We start from the raw sequence: 20,759 nt of genomic DNA, 5'->3' as shown, positions 1-20,759 counted from the left end.
ATTTGGTTACCTGGACAAAATAATAATCAGAGGAACAGGTCACAGAATATGCTGAGTTGGAAGGGACTCACAAGGATCATCGAGTCCAACTTCTGGCCCTGCACAGGACCATTCCCAACAGTCACACCATGTGCCCAAGAGTATCATCCAAATGTTTCTTGAACTCTGTCAGGCCTGGTGCTGTGACCATTTTCCTAGAAGCCTGTTCCAGCACCCAACCACCCTCTGGGTGAAGAACCTTTTTCTAATATCCAACCTAAACCTCCCCTGACATAACTTCAGGAGGAAGTTGTAGACTGCAATGAGGTCTCCCCTCAGTCTCCTCTTCTCCAGCTGAACAAACCAAGTGACCTCAGCCGCTCTTCATACGGCTTCCACTCAAGGCCCTTCACCATCTTTGTTGCCCTCCTTTGGACACTCTCTAGTAGCTTAATATCTTTCCTATATTGCAGTGACCAAAACTGCCACAATATTCAAGGTGAGGCGGCACTGGTGCGGAGCAGAGTAGGACAATCACTCCCTCTGACATGCTGACGATGCTGTGCCCGATGGCCCTCAGGACACAGTTGGCCCTCCTGGCTGCCAGGGCACCCGGACTCCCAGGTCCCTTTCCTGGTACTGCTTTCCAGCATCTCATTGCCCAGTCTGTACAAATATCCAGGGTTGCCCTGTCCTAGGTGCAGAATCTGGCACTTTCCCTTGTTGAACTTCATATGGTTGGTGATTGTCCAGTGCTCTAATTAGCTGAGGTCTCTCTGCAGGGCCTCCCTGCCTTTGAGGGAGTCAACAGCTCCTCTCAGTTTTGTATCATCTGCAAACTTGCTTAGTGTCCCTTCGAGTCCTGTGTCCAAGTAATTTATGAAGATGTTGAAGAGCACAGGGCCTAAGATGGTGACAGGTCGCCAATCTGATGTCACCCCATTCACACTCCCTGTGAGCCCATTGCTCACCCATCACATGATGTGTTTATCCAGCTGTGTGCTGGACATTTTGTCCAGAAGGATCCTGGGAGAGACAGTATCAAAAACTTTTACTGAAATGCAAAAAGATTATATCAGCTGGCTTCCCTTGATCAACTGTGTGGGCTACCTTGTCATAAAAGGAAATCAGGTTCGATAAGCAAGACTGTCCTCTCATGGAGCTGTGCTGTCTGTGACCAGTGACTGCACTGTCCTCCAGGTGTTTTTCAATACCTCCCAGAATAATCTTCTCCATAACTTTACCAGGCACTGAAGTGAGACTGACAAGCCTGTAGTTTCCAGAGTCCTCCTTCTTGCCTTTCTTGAAAATCAGGACAACGTTCACCAGCTTCCAGTCAGCTGGGACCTCTCTGGATTCCCAAAACCGCTCAAAAACCACCTAGAGAGGTTTTATGATGGTATCAGCAGCAATTTGAGGATTCTGGAATGAATCCTGTCAGGCCCCATAGTTTGTAGGGACCCAGCTGAAGCAGCAAATCCCACACAATTTCAGGATCAACTGGGAGTTGATAATTCTCACAGTCATGGTCCTCCAGTTCAAGGGAACTTTGTTCATCATCCGTGTTGAAGACAGAGGCAAGAAAAGCATTAAACACCGCTGCCTTGTCTCTGTCCCTGTCCTAGTGTAGATAAACATCTGCCCCACTGCACTAATTTATTGCCAGATAATTAATGGTGTTCAAAGAAATATTTAAAAAAACATGTCCTGAGTATAAAATTATAATTCTATATATAGTATACTATGGCCAGATGCACAACCATAATTATACATCAGATTTCTATATTGTGTTAAAATTGTGTTTCCTGTTTTTAAATCTAACATTACTATGGAGGATGCCTACAGAGGGTGCTTCTGTGCATTGCCAAATACACCTCGGCATGTGTCTCACGTCAAAACCTTGTCAGGAAGCACAGCCTAGGCCAGCCTCTGTGAATCAACAGCAGCAACAGCTGCTTCTGTTTTCTTCAAGGTAAGAAATTAAGAGACAGTGATGATACTAGCCATATGCTACAGAGAAATTTAGTCACTAGTTCAGCATGAGTACTGGTGGAATGGCTTCAATCAAGCTTTTGCCTGGGCCAATTCAGGCATGCATATCTCCCATCAGTGCAGGACTGTGCTTTAGCCATAAAGCTATCAGATGTCTGAAAAGAACAGAGGAAAGGGAAAACTATTCTGCATTAGCATTACTGTTCCACGTCATGAAGCTCTGGCTAAGCAACAAAAGTGAGGACTTTTTTATTAACCCTGCAGTCATTTTCTTGTCTGGAAAGGGGAAAGTATGGGTTTCACTTCACCAGGATCTGACTGCTTTATATGGAAATGCCTTTTATGAAAACACACCAAGCAGTTTCTCATTTTTGAGAATCCTGTATCTCCTACCTAGGTAGATGTCCTACCTAGATGACCATGGGGTTTCAGTCATGCTCACCCTTATTTCTTTCCTCTGACCAAATGATATTTACACAGTCTCCGCAATGTGGCAGAGCTCTCATAGGAGTATGTACATGTGTTTTCACTCCTCCAGATCTCATAATGTTGTACAGAATCCTTGGTGAGTAGATAGTTTTCCTGACTGGTTGGTACCATGGTAGACAGGATGAACTCATCTCAGGATGTGCCTTAGGTGTGTGAGAGAGATAGAAATGATGACTTACATAAAACAGGGTTTTACTACTCCCAGTATCTCAACCCTGAGCAACAATAACAACAAAAGTATAAACAAAGGGGTTTACTTTGGTGAATTTTAGTGTGTCAATCCTACTTTCTTGGGGAATTATCTTCCAAAGATACTAATAAAAACAACCAAACCACTATGACGAACAGCCATTTCCTTTTTTTCAGTGTCTTCTGTACCCCAATCCTTAGTCAGCACCCTGGGATTCTCCTCCAAGGTACATGGACTCAGCACTGGAGAAGAGCTCTCAAAACCACAATGCTAAAATACTCTCCATTAGAGCTCCCCAGTCCCTCTTGTAGTGCCTTCTTTGCTCTGTAACAGTGGTCTCCTGATGATTCAGTCTGAGAACTGGTTTGCAACTGATCCCTTCTGACCTCCATGCTTCCATTCCCAAAGAAACCAGAAGAGCAGAGAAGGTGCTGTCAGCACAGTTCCTGTAAATCTAGCATGTTCCTGGATCCTATAACATGGAGATAGTTTAAGCAGCTCTAAATTTTGTCACTGGTTTTAAGCAGTACCGAGTGAAGCCTCCGGGAGGTGCTGCTCTGCAATGTAAGACTGAAACACTGATTCCAGCAGAGGGATTTTCTAGACATTTTAGCAGAGACATTATTTTATCTTAATTTTATCAGAAAAGTATTTTTTCCAGGAAACAAGAGGGTATTTGAAATCATCTCTTTTTCCACCTATACGACTACTATAACTAAACCCCTTGAAAAGCTGCCAAAGCTAGTAGCGCATAATCAAGCACAAGTCAACTTAAGTCTATTTTGTCTACTATTTACCTGCAGCCTCGTATTGGAAGCAACAACTAAGCCGTTCCTCAGGATGGAATGCCAATTTTCAATGTGTGAACCACTGAATAAAACGAAAAAGAAAGTGTTAAAGCTCAAAGGGTAAAATGCAAAATGAAATCAGAAATCCTTTAAACAGTAGATTCACAGCTGCAAACCTCAAATACCAGAACAAAAAAATAGCATGGAATTTTGATAACTTTTGATTAATATGAATATGTGTACTCACTGAAATGCAAAGGTACTTCCATAGAGATTTTTAGCAGCTCGGAAATTGGATTCTTTGGCTGGTGGACTGCTGAGAAGTAGGAACTGGTGGGGAGTGTGCATAAACTTTAGTTGCTGTAAAATAGGAGTGCGCATATGAAGAAAAGTTAACAATGAAAGTACTGTATTTCCCTGATAATAGACCTTAAGATATCATGCTGTTTCACACAATACGTAACTGCATCTAAATAACTACATGAACTAAGATGAAATTGGTCTCCTTAGCAGAAACAATTCAGTTTCAGCTGAAATCAAACAGTAAAAATATCTTTCAGTTTATGAAACATGAGGAAATTTTTGAAACACATTTCAGTCATTTTTGGCTCCAGTAATTAAACTGAACAATTTCATTATGGTATTCTGATCAGAGCAGGCTTTGAATTAAGGTTGTTTAGAAGGCTGCAGATTACTGCGCCCTTAATCAGAGGATCGGAGGCACACATCTCTCTAAAATTCAAGTGCCATACTTTTTTAAAGGTTTACTTATATACGAATTTCCTGGTATATCGTGTTTCTGTGCACTGTTTTCTGTACAATTCTGTATCTAATATTCTATATGGCAACAAAACAAATAGTGATGTTCTTCCCACTTAATGTCAGATGACTACAAGGTAGGCACTTGTATTTGAGCTACTTACCTCAAATAGGCTTTTTACGAGCATTATTCCCTTGACCTATTTCAGATATTCCAAAAATCATGACCTGAAACTGTCTCTTTCACTGCCCTGTCTGTTAATGTAGTTAACCAGTTTGAAGCACACACCTATGTTTTGCTAAGAGACTCTCACCTAAAATGCTAATAAAAGCCATGACAAATAAGAAAATAATAGAGAACCCACAGACACTTACCCTATTCACTGGTAGCTTCACAATATGTGATCTGTTACTAGAAATAACCCTAAAATAAGAAACAGTTCAATTAGACATGGTAACCAAAACAAACCTTTTTTTCTTAAAAATGTGTTATGAATGGCCACCATAATGCATCCAGCTGCAGGCCTTTAAACCTATCAGATGGAAGTAGACCAAACCTCAACTAGAAAGTGAGATCAGAGGACCCAGATGAGGTCCAGAAACAGTCCAGAACAACTGCAGGTGCAAATACTGATGTTAATTCTTAGGGTGACCTTATACCAAATTACACTGTTCAAGTGTAATTGAACAGTGTAATTTATTCATTACAGCGGTGTAAATTATTCATTACAGTTGATACTGCAATCATTTTTATCTCATGTGAATCAACTTTATACCATTGTAGAAGAGGATGTGCAAGTGGGTCTTGTTTATCCATCTGCTTCTTTATTTCCAAGTAAGGTGCCTAGAAAAGAGTAAATAAGTTCTTTATTTCTAGGATGAATTTTGGACATTACAGTGCCCATGATTTAATCAATTAAAATGAATACATGGGACTCATTATTAGGTTTAAATCACAATTTTACTCATATACAGCATACTAGAGTTATAAATGTGTTTTGACAACAACAAGAATGAATATAGCAATTATTTTCCCTGGAGTAAAATAATAAGCATTTAATTAGCATCAAAATGACTACATTATAGCAAACATTGGTGATCTCAGGGAGAACAGCAGAAGACATCTATTTTTGTTCAGCTCTTGTATTAAGAAATTGGACTGGAATTTCACAAAATTAAGTCTCTCAAAATACCCCAAAAATAATCCACTTTGGGTTTTTTAACTCTTTTAAAGTATAAACTGGTAAAATGCCATGTCATATAATTCCTTTGAAAACCTTTCTTGATTTCAATTACAGTCCAAAGCATCCTTTTAAAACTCATCAGTCCAAGAATTATTTTAACATTAAAAAAGCACAAAAGGGTGATTATGTTTTATTGTTAAAAGACATATGAAGTAATAGAAATATCTGATTTTTAAATTTTTTGCAAGATGTTATAAAAATTAACAAAAATATACACATTTTAATTTTCTACTTATTTTATTCATCTCTCTATATTTTTTTATCCAGAATCCCAAAGTATTTTGTGAATACATATAGAGTAAGATCTAAAAACTGCTGTGAGGATACATTTATATAGCAGTCAGAAAAGCAAGATATATAGAAGAGATTTCAACAACCAGCTATAATCATCTGGGTTGTTTGGCAAAGGAGCGTAACAATAAACAGAAATACAACTATCAGATATGCTATTGAAATAAATGGCAGAAATCCCAAGAGACCCAACCTTCCAAGTATACAACTATACTTAGCTGATCAAGTGTTTTGCTGTAATAGAAATAAAGGTATCATTCAGAACACTGTCACAAAATCAATTTCTTTTGCTTTGGCAGTAAAGAACTCTGGCTTTAATATTTCCAGAAATGCAGCAGTTGGTGATTATCTCATTACAATGTTCCATTTTCCTGTTATTATCTCTAATTTAAACTTCAAAAGATCCGAGTTCTACTCCACCACTTTTACTTGACTGCCATTATGGATACTCTAAGTTAGTTTGAACACACATTTTAATATTATTACAGCTCTATATGAAAGAGATGATACCATTGATTTTTTTGGCCCACCAGAGGCAGCCAATATAAACATTTTTGAAGTTCTAGAAATAATGATTAAGTCAGATAAATATTTTTAAACTCACCTGTGTCATTTCTCTAATGGAAGTGATACTGTCCAATGCTTTCATGACTCGGTCATAATTCTTCTTCTGATGTAGCATAAAATATGCAAATAAATTCAAAGAATATTAGTCTTTGGCTCTATAAAAACCTGAATTCTTTGAGTGTGTATAAAACCAAAGCTAGGATGAACGTTGAGCAAACCAATAGCTTCAAACATTTCTAACCTGGAAAAATATTGTTATGATGGTTTTTCTTTGAATTTCACTGGAATCTCCAACACACTCATAAAAAAGCTCACTTTTTAAACAAATATTTGTAACTAAACACAGGTTCTGACGGTTGTATAACATGTTCTTAAGATAAATTATGCAGTGACTCCAGATCGATTTTAAATAAAATGTGGATGAACACGTGTTTATTTTGCTAGCAGCTCTAAAAAGCATCATAAGGCCTTCAGTTGTCCCTCTGCCTCACCCTGATCCTCACCTACCTACTGATGGGAACCACTACCAGAAGGCTCTGTCTGTTCTGAGCAAGCTTAACAGTTCATGCTTCATCCACTCCACATGACATGTCACCTCCAGGAGCTTCACCATTTGCCATCAAGTCTTGCCAATTTCTGCCCATGGTCTTTCACCTCGCCCAAGCTGACAATAAGATGGGAGGAGATGGAGGCACTGGCAGCCCAGGGATTCTGTCCACTCCTCTCTCAGTGTGACCTTCTCTCATAAATCCTCATCTACTTCAAACACCTGCTTTGCCCAGCCACCATACAGCTGTCTCCTCCTCAGCCCCCTTCCAAGCATCTCCTGACAAGTCTTTATTCCCACATATTACAGAACACACCCTGAAAAAGAACTGGCCTTTGTTCAGAAAAAGTGAAATGCATTCCAATGCAGGACATGGTAAATTCTCATTTATGCCTTTGGGGAGATGGCTTAAGGGACATGGAGTGAGAGGCAGCATTTGGAGTCCAAGCAGCAGGTAGTGCAAGTACAATTCTTTATTTCAAAATTTACCTTGTGCAAAACCTGACTATTATGTCAATATCTGATAAATCCCTCATTTTACATGGCCTTCACCTCTCAAAGGTCATCTTTCTCTTTGTGTCCAACGTGTACATTGAGAGAAAGCCACTTAGAATAAACAATTTTGCATCTAGAATTTGCCCCCTGAAAGAGTTCTTTGTCTTTAACATAACTTGGAACACAACTTCCAGTTTTCTTGTGGTTTAGGAATGGTATTCTCCAATTTAATGCTCACACTGAAATCAAGCACCTCTTGCTTACTCTGCCACTCACTCCTCCCTCTCACCCTTCCCACTACCGGGGCCTAGAGAGGAGAATCGAAGGCACAAAAGGTAAAGATCATGGGTTGAGATGAGAGCAATGTGCTAGAAACAGCAAGGAGACAAGAAAACAGACAGTAACAGCAACCTTACTGAAGACACAAGCTACAAGAAAGAGGTGAACAATTCACACAGAAACAGCAATAGCTGATTGCTCCCTCTGCCAAGGGACTCCTTCCTGGAAGAGACTCTCTTCCCCCTACCCCTGGCAATGATGTGACAGGATAACTTCTGAGTCCTAGCCATGGCCCCACATGGCTGCTGTAAAAATTAACCCTGTCCTGCCTGGAACCAGGACAAGTTTATACTCAAATACCTCGTCAGAGACAATTAAAAAAAAGCTACAAAGTTTTGAAAACAAGGAGACTCCATAAGAAGTCTGCTTTGAAATCTCATGCAGGACTAAAATCAAGCCATCACATAATTACAGATAACTACTTACCCTGGGGTTAAAGGCTAGCATCTGAGGGTCATTAGGATCAACTACAGAAGGATATGGCTCAAAAATGACAACTTTCCTAGGTGACTCTAATGCAGACCGACACATGGATACCAGGAGATCAACCACCTAAGGATAAGGAAGGACATTTATTCAACATATGTACTTTTATATTGTATTTTCCAGCTTACTTTTTTTACACATTATAGTTATACCATATTTCATTGTTACCTATATTGCCCAAACCATGTTATCCACAGGACATAGTTTAAGACTCAACTTTTTCCATTAACCTCAACAAGGTTTGGGGTCAGCCCTGGCATATTATTCCAGGTGCATAAGTAGGATCACTACCTGGTCCTAAATGTATTATAATGTCAAACACATTGCTTTAATTGCTGCTTTTTCTTATGCACATACACTAATTCCTGTATTAAATTCATTCTCTAAGGAAATGAAGTTGTGCTCGATCTGTGTATCTCTGTATAGTACATGCCAGTGAAAATGTTGATCAAGAACAAAGAATGGTCTGTGAAATTTGTACGGCTTCCTGCTGTTCTCCTGAAGACTGTGTTCATAGAAACACTTGTAAACATTGCTTCTGGTAAGGCCAGAACAGTGCAATGATTTAACAGTCATTTGCAAAGTTCACACTGGGGGATCTTCTTCCTTCCATCCTGTTGTACAAAATTACAACACAGCTTTGAATATCCATGATTTGCAAGATTATCCTGCAGGATCATGCACGTAAATGTGTACACAGACATCGCCTAATGTAGTCACACGTGTACACATACGTACATGTACAACTTAGCAACAGATTCCCATGTAATTGTTTCAAAATATATAATTCAGAGGTTAAAAAGAATACAGCAAAAACAAATATGAGAGAATGCAGCTTTCTGGCACCTGTAAAACATAAATTCAGCTCATAATGAAATCCACAGTTTCTACATTAAAAAGTAGCTGCAAATCAGCTCATTTCCCCATTTTTTCTGTGCCTTCTGAAAACATTTGTATATGAAAACAGACTTTTCCAGGAAAGAAAGAAAAAGCTGAGACAAGCTGTACTTAGTAGGCATCCTGGTTCCTCCCACAACTCTACGCACATCAGATCTCATCTCACAACTCAAGTTGTTCTAGAAGTTTTTATATATCTGCCATTGTATCTGATCATTTGGAGGGAAAAAAAATGACGATCCTTCAGAGAAGCACAATGAATAAGAATACTGATGAAAGGGAAAAGGGACTTTTCTATGGTGAGTCATACAGTTGACATTCTCCTCTCCTTCTTCAGCACAAATGGACAATTTTCTCCATCAGTTTAAATACTGTTAGCTCCAGTCACTAAATATCTCACATATATTTAAAAATGAAGTTATTGAAATAATGATCCCCTCCTCAATGCTGCTCTGGTTACTTTCCATTTTATAATACCTGTAAATGTGATGAACGTTTCAAAACAGGGCATATGCATTAGCATTTGCAAAGGAGACCAGGAGTCTGCATATGCAGCCAGGTCAGGCAACAGGCCTGACACTGTGTAAATATATTACTGTGAAATTGAGCATGAATTCATACACTCTGCTTCTCAGAAGCCTCTTACTAGCCTAGGCTTGCTAGGGGAGCCTTTTTGGAGAAACAACCCCTGTGCCAATAGTCTATGCTGTGAATCACACTGTCCTAAACTAAGGACAAAAATAGCTCAGATGAATCAAAACGGAGAAGTGATCAATTCTTTCTGTGAACAGGAATGGGATGGTCAACCATGTCCAATGGAGTGAGCTGGCTTCAATGCTATTATTAAACTGAAACTTAACAGAATTTAGCCACTGAGTTCCGATGGGACAATAGACAAAAAGCCTTATCTAACTTTTTAAAGCATTCTTAAGGTTGTAATCACTCTGCAGCAAAGCTCTGTAAATGTAGTGGTACTCCAGAGATCTAGAGCAAGCTCCGCATATGCCTGCAACAGTGACACCTCCAGAACACACTGAGTGAGAGCTAACCATGGCCATCTCTCCTGTCAGCTCTATTTTAAAAAGTTTTTCCTATTTTAGGAAAGCAACCTTCCAGCTGTTCAAGGAGTTAGTCAATAGGACCCCCTGGGAAACTGCTCTCAGGGATGAGGGAGCAGAACAGAGCTTGTAGATCTTTAAGGATGCCTTCCCTAGACCACAAGAGTTCTCTCAATCCCCATGCTTAAGAGATCAGGAAAGGAATACAAGAGGCCAGCACAGATGTCCAGACCTGCTGGTCAGACTACAAGGCAAGAAGCAAAAGCACAGGTAGTGAATGAAGGCACAGATACTCTGGGATGAATATAGGGACACTACCTGCTTGTGCCAGGATGGGGTGAGGGAGGCCAAGGTGAAACTGGAGCTGAACTTGACATGGGATGTAAATAATAATAATGAGGGCTTCTGTAGGCATGGGAGCCAGAAGAGCAATGTTGAAGTGTACTCACCTCTGAACATGACTGGCAAACTGGTAGCAGCGGATTAGAAGGCTGAGGAAATTGACAGCTTTTTCCCTGTCTTCAGTGTCAGTCTCCCCTTCCCAAATTATTGAGTAGATGAAGCTCAAGTCAGCGAGTGGGGAAGCAAAGTGTTTCCCGCTATCAGAGAACATTAGATTTGAGAACCCCTGAGGAATCTGAACATACAGAAGTCCATGGGACCTGATGATATGCATCCCAGAGTCCTGAGGCAACTGGCTGGTGGACTTGCCAAGCCACTCTCCGTGATATTGCAAAAGGCATGACAGTCAGGTGAAGTACCAAATAACTGGAAAAAGGGCAACATTGCATCAATTTTTAAAAAGGGCAGAAAGGAGAATCTTTCAAACTACCAATCTAGCAACCTCATCTCTGTGCAAGGGAAGATCATGGAACAAATCCCCCTAGAAGATGCTAAGGTACAGGGAGGTGATTTGAGACAGCCAGCATGGCTTCACCGAGGACAAGTCCTGCCTGACAAAACCAGTTACCTTCTATGATGGAATGACTACATCAGTGGTCAAGGGAAGGGCTACAGATGTTATTTATCTTGATTTCTGTAAAGCCTTTGACAAGGTTCCCCACAATATCCTTCTTTCTAAATTGGAGAGAAATTAATTTGATGGATGGACTGTTCTGTGGATAAGGAATTGGTTGGATGGTTGCATCCAGATGGTAGGGATCAATATCCCAGTGTCCTGATCGATTCTGGTGATAACTGGTGTCCCTCAGGGGTCTGTACTGGGACCAGTGTTATTTCATATCTTCATCAATGATATAGACAATGAGATTGAGTGTACCCTCAACAAATTTGCAGATTACACAAGCTGAGTGGTGCAGCTGACATGCCTGAAGGACAGGATGCCATCCAGAGGGATTTGGACAAGCTGGAGAAGTGGGCCTGTGGGAATCTTGTGAGGTTCAATAAAGCAAAGTATAAGGTGCTACACTTGGGTCATGGTAAACCCCGGAACCAATGCAGGCTGGGGGAGGAAGGGATTGAGAGCAGCCCTGCCAAGAAGGACGTGGGTGTGCTGGTGGATGAGAGACTGGACATTATCCAGCAATGTGCACTCACAGCCCAGAAAGCCCAGAATGACCAGTGGGTTGAGGGAGGTCATTCTGCCCTTCTGCCCTCATGAGACCTGACCTGAGTACTGCACTCAGCTCTAGGGCCCCAGCATAAAAAAGACACAGACCTGTTGGAGCAAGTCCAGAGGAGGGCTACAAAAATGGTCAGAGGGCTGGAATGATGAAGGAAGGCTGAGAGAGCTGGGAAGAAGAGCCTAGAGAAGATAAGGCTCTTGGGAGACCTTACTGCAGCCTTTCAGTACTTAAAGGGAGCTGATAAGAAAGATGGGGAAAATCTTTTTAGCAGTGTAGGGATAGGACCAGGTGTAAAGGTTTTAAGCAAAGGGAGGGAGATTTAGACTAGATATAAAGAAGTTTTTTACAATGAAGGTGCTGAAACACCAACACAGGTTGCCCAGAAAGATGGTAGATGGCCCATCCCTGAAACCATTCAAGGTCAGGTCAGATGTGGCTCTGAGCAACCTGATCTAGCTGAAGATGTCCAGGTTCATGGCAGAGGTTGGATTACATGACCTTTATAGGTCCCTTCCAACTCAAACTGTTCTGTGATTCTCTGATTCCAAATGTACATGTAATATACCACGTATTTGCCTGAATTAAAAAAAACCCAAAACTCCAGCTCCCAGAAACACACAGTTGAGGTCTTCACAGGACTTCAGCCTGAGGAAGATGTGGGCCTTCATCAGCAGATCTCTCTCTATTTCTTACAAGCTTAAATAGTTAGACAATTGTCTGGTACCCAGATGTTGCAAATATAGCCATGTAATGGTCTACAGTCATCAGATGAAGAGCTGGTGTTCAGATTCCAGAGTCATATTCTGTGTACACTATTGTGAGTTTCTTCCTTTGAGGATATGCCCAGAGGTAGTATTCAGGCACCTAGCTGAATAGTTTCTTTTCAGTGGCTAGACCCACTAGTACTAGTTATAGTTAAATAAACTGAACATTTATTCTTCAAAAAAACCAGGCTGCTTACTATGTAAAAGTACAGTGACTGGAAAATCAGAGAGGAGTGCCTTTTTCCTTAAGATGTGTAAATTTTTAGCTTAAGATCTTATGAGGATTTTAAACATAAGATCTTTTAACTGCTAGTTAATTTATTGTAAATGTTAAATGGTGATTCAGAAACACATTTTCAATACTTTAAGAAAATGATACCGTTATAACTATATCAATAACTTCCTGGAGTCAGGAAGCAAGCTTATGCTAAATTCCTGATCTTTGAGAAGAAAAAAAAGAATCCTATGTAGCAACATCAGCATGGATTTTCCCACTGCTGTTTAATGATCAGAAGAAAACACATTCTCAGTGGATAGCTGCATCCCAAGGCCACGAGCAGGAAATAATGTATTAATTGCATGAGAGTAACAATGGCTCATTAGGTGAAAATAAATGCGAATTATCTCCAAATGACAATGGCTGCCTTTATTTACAACCTAGGTGACCTAATTGAATACAACAGAACATAAAAACACAGTTGGTCTAATTACATGGAAGTACAACAATGGAAACACCTCATTAGCACTATCTGAATATACCATGAATAAACCAGTGTATTTCCAGCTATAACAGTAGACAAATAAATAGTATACTTACCAAATAGCACTCATAAGGGGAATAAAAGTCAAATACATACTAGAAGAGACTGAGAAGACTCAGTAAACTACAGAAGATCAGACATGTATTAAGCATTAGATAGTTCTACCTGAGCCCCAGTTGCAATTTCATCAGCAGCTTCATTCATCACTCCTAATGTTTGGAAAGCAAATACACAGAGCTCCCGTTCACAAACAGTGGGCTACACAGAAAAAGAAAGTTAATTTTATTTTTGTTCTACTTTTGAGTTCTTTGTCATATCTACAACAAACCCTGAACACATTTAATGCTAATTCTTTCCTTCATATTTTAACTGTAACATTAATTTTAAACAATTAATACATATCCATTATTGAGGAAGATACATTAGAGAAGCATTTTAATAACCTCAAGAGCAAGAGTGAAGAACTCTAAAACTCATAAGTACTCACAGAGGTTAAACTTAAAAGAAATCCAAACATGCTTACAAAATCAAAATTACAGGCATAGTACCCAAATGTTCCTAACACTATCCTATCTGAAAACTTCCTAGCTAATTAAAATCAATGGAGAACAAATACAGAAACTAAGCAGAGCAGGTTTATTCTTCACAGCTTGTTACTCTGCTGTTGAGAACACACATAAAAATTTGATCTGGAAGAAAAATTTCTTGGAAAAGCTATTCTTAATTTTTGACAATTTAACAAATTATTGGTAAACTGTAATGTGGTAGTTTGGTCTAGGCCTTCCTTGGTGACCAGTTTGTAGCCAAGGAAGTGCCCAGATTTACCCAGTATTCCCTACGATTTTTACATAAGCCGGGTTATAAGAAGAAAGGAGGAAAGGCCTTCGCTGTCCTTCCTTCTGGTAGCTTGGAGGTGCAGGTTCCCTGCTGTTGAGTCTGTCATGTTGGGGAGTGAGGCCTGGTAAGGCCTTGCCGACCTTGGGAGGTGGAGGTTGCCAGCGATCGTTCCAGAGCGATTTCTGTTGTCCCAAGGACAGTAGTAAGATATTCTTTTGCTAATTCTTTTAGTTGCTAGATCTTGGGCTACTGATCGGGATATATATATATATTATTTTGGTTTTGTTCCTTTTTTTCCCTTCCCCCTTCCCTTCCCCTTTTTCCCTGTGAAATTGTATATATATTTCAATTGTATATAACTGTAATATAAGTGTAAATATATTTATACATATTGCTTTAGCTGTCTCTCTCTCATTTTGGTTTTTCATGGTTGTTTTTTTTTCCCTCTTCTCCCTGAGGTTTGAGGGGGGGGCTTCTTGTGGTAAGGTTTAGAGACTTGGCAGGGAGCCAGCTTCAAACCATATCATGTAAGAAAATACATTATATTTTGACAGCAAAAACATTGAATTTGGGAAGGCCACATGATATTTTAATAAATAAAGATAATAAATAAAGATAATAAATAAAGATAATAAATAAAGATAATAAATAAAGATAATAAAACCCCCTGCTGTTGAACCAGGTTTTGCCTGTTAAAAAATAATTCACAACATCATCACAAATAAAAAAACTTTATCTAAACTGCATATGGAGTGAGAATTGAACATTCTGCCTTCATAAAGTAAACAAAGCACAAAAAAAAAGAACACAGCTTTAGGTAGAGAAAACAGGCACGACTTCGTGGGCTTCCTAGTTTCTACAACCCTTACAGTAACTCCATCTTACTTACTGAAATAGAATTAGCAGATCAACTTTTTAAAGGCTCAAGTAATGAATCACATAGTGAATTATTATCAGTATCCAAAATGAGAAAATAGTTGAAAGAAATATAAGGAAGCACAAATTAAAACAATCCTTAAAATAACCCAGTGAACACAATGTTTTATGACAATGTTGAAAACAATCAAAAATATTTCTTGGATACTATTTCTATGTAGTACTTAAGATACTACATATTCTTAAATCCAAACCCACTGAAACTTACAATTATCTTTGGTAGGCAATAGTAAACTTTTCTCACTCAACAATTACTAAAGCATTTGTAGTGGCACCCTCCAAAGTTCAAGCCAATGCCTCTAGAAAGCACTTGCAGAAATGAAAAAATTAATCAAGCACACAAAAATTTAGCTGTTTTCTGTTTCAGACAACAACTTGGTCAGTAACAGGCATACTGCTGTGCTTGTAGTCACTTGCTCTGAAAATATATGTTTGCTGAGTTTCAAAGATTCAAGACTTTATCTCAATAAACATACGAAATCTTCTGTATTGTCATAGTTTCACATCAGTTGCTTTACAAGAGCCATCATCCTTCAAATCTAATAGTGTCACCCATTTGATTTACTTTATCTGTCATGTTACATTGCATTAGGCAGCAGACAAAGCCTAACATGATCTAATTCACTGTGCCATGGCACACTAAACAAGAGGTATTTACTTCTGTCATTATTCTCCGGTTTTCCACATTTAGAAGATGGTTAAATCATTTGCTTAGTTGGGGAAGCATGTTGGGACTACCACCTTAACTATCATTATCAACAGTATACACCAACTTCCTTTAATCCAGAGCAAGGAATAGCTCTGGAATAGCAGAGCAGTCTAAGTTAAGCCATGTTTGCCATGAAGAAAAGTTTTAAGAAAATACTTATTTTTGGTATTTTGGTTACAGTCTCAGCAAAGTAAATTATCCCGAGACTTAATGATGGCAAAGGGAACACACAATTTGTCATTGTTGTTCTTTTTCTTTTTACTGCACCTGTGTTATGATTCCAGAAATATCTGAGCATCTTGAAGAGAGAAGTTAGGAAAATGGTCATTGTACTTATGCACGACATTTGAAAAGCCCTTTTTTTGTCTTAGATAGACACTAGAGAACGCTATATATGAAGATAAGTGAGACAGCAAAATCTCAGTTCTGAAGTGGAACAGACACTATTAGCACCTATACAATTCTTTTGATTTTATGTATTTGATGAACCTTTCTGTCCACTGAATATTTTTCCATTGCAGTATCACGGGGAGAATAATCCCAATGCTGTAGTACAGAACCCTGTCTTCATATATCCACCCTGGATGCCTTTTAACCCGAATTCCAGCCATTTTGAGAGCACTTCTGAATACTGTTTCTGAAATTTGTCTCTATTTAGTAAAATCAGATGGTTTTAACTTTCATTTCCCATACTGTTAGTAGTGTATTCCAAGAGATTTTGGTATGGTCATTTCAGTGGCCTGTTCTCCAGTCATTAGTCAGGTTCAACCATTTAAATGTTTTAAATCCCTCCAAAACTAAAATATTAGCTTGCAATTGAGAAGCAAACATTTGGAGGGATTTTGTTTGTCACACACTGTGACATGACTATTCAGTATTACATTTCCTTATTTATTTTTTTTTTGTGTGCAATAATGCATGCTAGAACCATTGAAAACATGTGAAAACTAAGCTGATAAATCAATTCCAGAAGATAGTGTTTAAAGAAAACCACAAGCTTTATGGGGAAACTGAGATTCAAGGCTGCTCTTACTCTGCTGCTAATGCTTTGCATATTGCTAGTGTGTTTCCCTTTATGGTGTCCATTTTTCTCTTGTCACAGGATGTAAGCCCTTGGGACAGGATTGTTCTGACTTCAAATCATAAATATAAGAAATGTCCCTAGCCACAGTAAACAAACAAGAACAACACTAACACATTTATAAAAAGCTACATCATTCCAACATGATCTTATGTACGTGTACTGTATTAAGCAAGCTGAACTTTCTAAGAATTTTTGTGTACGTATATGAAATATACAGACTTCTTCTTACTGATGTGGATCCATATCCACAAATGTACAGAATAACCACCTTTAATTAGATTACTAGTTCCCATTGTTTTCAAAGGGAAAATACACAGCAAAATAAGGCTTATACAGTCAAATATGTATTTCCCAATGTGAACTTCATCTTAGGTGCAGGCACAGATTACAACCATCACCTTGAAGACACATAGAGCTGACTGGCTGGGAAACTTGGCTCTCCACTACCTGAAGAGGGCAACTCTAACCCCTTTCAGCAACACCAGCTGCACGGGGTCTCACATACACTTTATTTTTTCGCTTGAAAAAAGAAAATTAACATAAAGCCATTGGCTTTCACAACACTACTACTTAAGTGGAGATCATTAGTGCTGAAACACTATTTAGAAGGATCATTATTTCAGTAGTGAAAAGCTAGAAGAAAATAAGAGGTGGGCAGTTAACCTGAGACTGCAGATGCTTGGAAGCAGAAGGTAAGGACAGAAGCAGAAAGCATTTTCTAAACATTTGAGGTTTTCAAATGCCACCCCCATTTGCACGATCAGTAGTTACCACCCAACTGCTGCTGTGATGAAAAAGGGCTCAGAGTTCCCCTGTGTTACAATGCAAGTGTTGCTGCTTCCTGCAGTGACTGAGAGTGGCAGACATGCAAACAAGCCAGGTGCTATTACATACTCTGGTTCATGGACTCATACACTATTTAAAGTATTTTCCAGGCATTCCTTCAATTCCAAAAAGGTGAAACTTTCATAGTGTGTATTTATCTGTCTTGCTACTTTCTACTGTGGGCTGAAGCTGTGTTCAGAAGAGCAATGTGCCACACTTTCCTTATCCTAAGGGATATCACACAGACACTAATGAGCCTGCAGCATGACTGACACACCCAAAAACCACTGATATAATAGGAGATGCTTCAGGGAAGGCTCACTGCCTGACTTACAGTAAATGTAATAAATAAGGTGAAACCATTAGCAATCATCTCACTTCTACTGAAAGCAACCGACATGGAGATGAAACGTAACTTCAAATCTCAGTTCTGTTTCCCACTTTCAACCACAGAAACTCTTAGTTTTACTGCAAAGTAAACTCTCTGAATAGTCTCACAATATTCATGTGTTATGTGGAACATGCTGCTCAAAGACATGGGAAATACCACAGCTGTAAGCAGATATAACCTGAAAAAAGATGAGAGTAGACTGTGGCTGAATAAGAAATGTCACTTGTTCTGTTTGGCTTTGTTTTGGCTTTAGATTCATTTTCTGGTGTTTTTACTTCCACAATATATAAATAGATGGTGAACAAACAAGGATTATAGAATTTCTAGCTGGGCAAGGTGCACTTTGGTAAGTTGTGCTACATGAAAAGCATCACTACAGTCATTTTACTCTGTCAGAAAAAAATAAAGCAATTGAAATCCATTTAATTAAAGTACAGGTTGTAACTGGAGAGGTTTTTTTCATAAAAAGAGATAAAACCAGCCTACATTGTGAAGAAAGGATTAGAAGGACCACAGCATTATTCCACAAGAATCTTGGAATTCCACAAACATCTTGGTTAAACTCCAGTCTGACTAAACATATTTTACCCCTAGCCTTTTCTCCATAGTTCAATAATGTTTATTCTATCCCAAAAATTTCCTAGCCCTAAGCGGTCTACTGTTTCTGAAACATCAGTGCTTCTGTGTTTTCAGTGGTGCCTAAGAATTTCATATTCAAATGATAGAGAAATCCAAGACCTCTTCAAGTTAACAGGAACCCAACTTACTTCAAAGTACAAATCCATACTTCAAATAAATTAGCTTTAATATTTCATATTGCTGAGTTTTTTGCTAATTCCTGCTTTGTTCTAAAGAGGCCTCAGTCTGAGGTTTCAACACAAGATGGCACTCTAAGGAGACGTCTTGACTGAAAAATGATACACAGAGGGTTTCTGAATTACCTTATTGAATGCATTCTGAGATTTTTTTGTCCTGTATAATTGTCTCACAGGGCTGTAAAATCTGTTCAATCAGTCTGTTTTACCAAAGGCTTCAGTATTTATAAATACTAATTCGTGAGGGATTCCGGAAGACATAGACAGCAAGATAAGCATTAGCTTCACATATAGCTTACTATGTAAAATCTGAGTAAGATCAAAGAATTACAGAAAGATTGAGGTTGGCAGGAATTTCTGGAGGGCATCTGGTCCAACATCCCTGCTAAAATAGGGTCACCTAGAGCCAGCTGCCCTGGACACACAGTTTTTGAATTTCTCCATTAATATGAACTCCACAGCCTCTCTGGGCAACTTTTTCCGATGCTCAGTCACCTTCAGAAAAGGTGAAAAAGGTAGAAAAGTGTTTCCTGTTGTTCAGGAACTTCCTGTGTTGCAGTTTGTGCCCTCTGCCTCTTGTCCTCTCACCTGACACCACTGAAAAGAGGTTGACCCCATCCTTTTTGCACCTTTCCTTCAGATATTTACAGACATTCTTTTTTACCAGGCTGAACATTCCCAGCTTTCTCAGTCTTTCCTCATATGGGAGGTGCTCTAGTCCCTTTAATCATCTTAGTGACCTTTTAGTGGACTTTCTCCAGCAGCCTCATCTCTTTCTTGTACTGAGGAGCCCAGAAATGGACATAGTGTGGCCTCACCAGGGCTGCATAGAGGGGCAGGACCACCTCTCTCCACATGTGGGCAATTCTGTTGTTTCATGTAGTTCAAGATACCATTAACCTTTCATATTGCAAGTGCACACTGCTCACTCATGCTCAAGTTGGTGTCCTTTTCTGCTCCAGCCAAGTTGTTTTCCAGCTGGATGGCCCCCAGCATACACTGGTGCCTGGGTTTGTTCCTCCCTAGGTGCTGGACTTGGCAATTCTTGTTGAACTGAAAGAAGTTCCTGGCAGCCCATATCTCCAGCCTTTTGAGGTCCCTTTGACTGGCACCCATCAGTTGGGAGTATCACACACTTCTCTCATTTTTGTCAAGTTTTCATCATCTACAAACTCTGTTGCATCATCATCTAGGTGATTAATGAAGCTCCAAAACAGGACTAGACCCATTATTGATCCCTGGGGCACACCACTAGCTACTGATCTCCAACTCAACTTTAAGCCACTCTTGGCCCAGACATTCAGTGAGTTTTCAGACTACTATCTCCTCATTCAGCCCATGCATCAACAGCTTGTCTACGAGGATCTTATGACAAGATACTGCCAAAGACCTTACTGAAGTCCAGGTTGCCAATATCCACTGCTCTCCCCTCATCTACCAGACCACTCACTTCATCACAGAAGTTTACTAAGTTAGTCAAGTACAACTTCCCATTGGTGAAGCCATGCTGACTAGTCCTGATGATTTTCTAGTCCTTAATGTGTCTGGAAATGGTTTTGAGGCTTAGCTGCTTCATTATCTTTCCATGCTCCAAAGTGAGAGTGACCAGCCTATGGGTCCTCCCCTTCTTGCCCTTCTTTAAGAGAGGACTGACATTTTCTTTCTTCCAGTCTTCGAATACAATAATACATTTTTATTACACTTCTTTTAATCAGATCCTTAAATATAATAACCACTTTTGTTAATGACTCATGATCTCATTACACAGAATGTCTGTAATAAAAGTACATGCTGAATTCCTAAAACAAGAGATTTCTCTTCTATTACAGCAGCAAAACTGTTGCATTATTAAAATGCAACTTAGTCCTTCCCTAATATTATTATTGTAATAATAAAAGAAAGAATTTTATAGGGCATTAAAAAAAGTTAA

General features: G+C 39.2%; 1 protein-coding gene across 3 annotated transcripts in view; it reads right to left on the bottom strand.

Annotated features, from left to right (window-relative positions):
- Positions 1-20,759, bottom strand: part of PARP8 (poly(ADP-ribose) polymerase family member 8) — a 124,700-nt gene that overhangs the window by 6,477 nt on the left and 97,464 nt on the right. For all 3 annotated transcript variants that reach the window (XM_027634887.1, XM_027634888.1, XM_027634886.1), the window contains 7 exons: positions 13,398-13,490; positions 8,107-8,232; positions 6,337-6,402; positions 4,974-5,041; positions 4,573-4,621; positions 3,686-3,798; positions 3,448-3,520 (listed from right to left, as the gene is read on the bottom strand). In XM_027634887.1, the coding sequence (XP_027490688.1) occupies positions 3,448-3,520; positions 3,686-3,798; positions 4,573-4,621; positions 4,974-5,041; positions 6,337-6,402; positions 8,107-8,232; positions 13,398-13,490 (588 nt within the window). The remainder of the gene's footprint in view (positions 1-3,447; positions 3,521-3,685; positions 3,799-4,572; positions 4,622-4,973; positions 5,042-6,336; positions 6,403-8,106; positions 8,233-13,397; positions 13,491-20,759) is intronic.

The sequence above is a fragment of the Corapipo altera genome, unplaced genomic scaffold (genome assembly GCF_003945725.1).
Source record: "Corapipo altera isolate COAL_440 unplaced genomic scaffold, ASM394572v1 61411, whole genome shotgun sequence".
Lineage (NCBI taxonomy): Eukaryota > Metazoa > Chordata > Aves > Passeriformes > Pipridae > Corapipo > Corapipo altera.
Note: the sequence above shows the minus strand (reverse complement) of the source record. Positions and strands in the feature narration are given on the sequence as shown.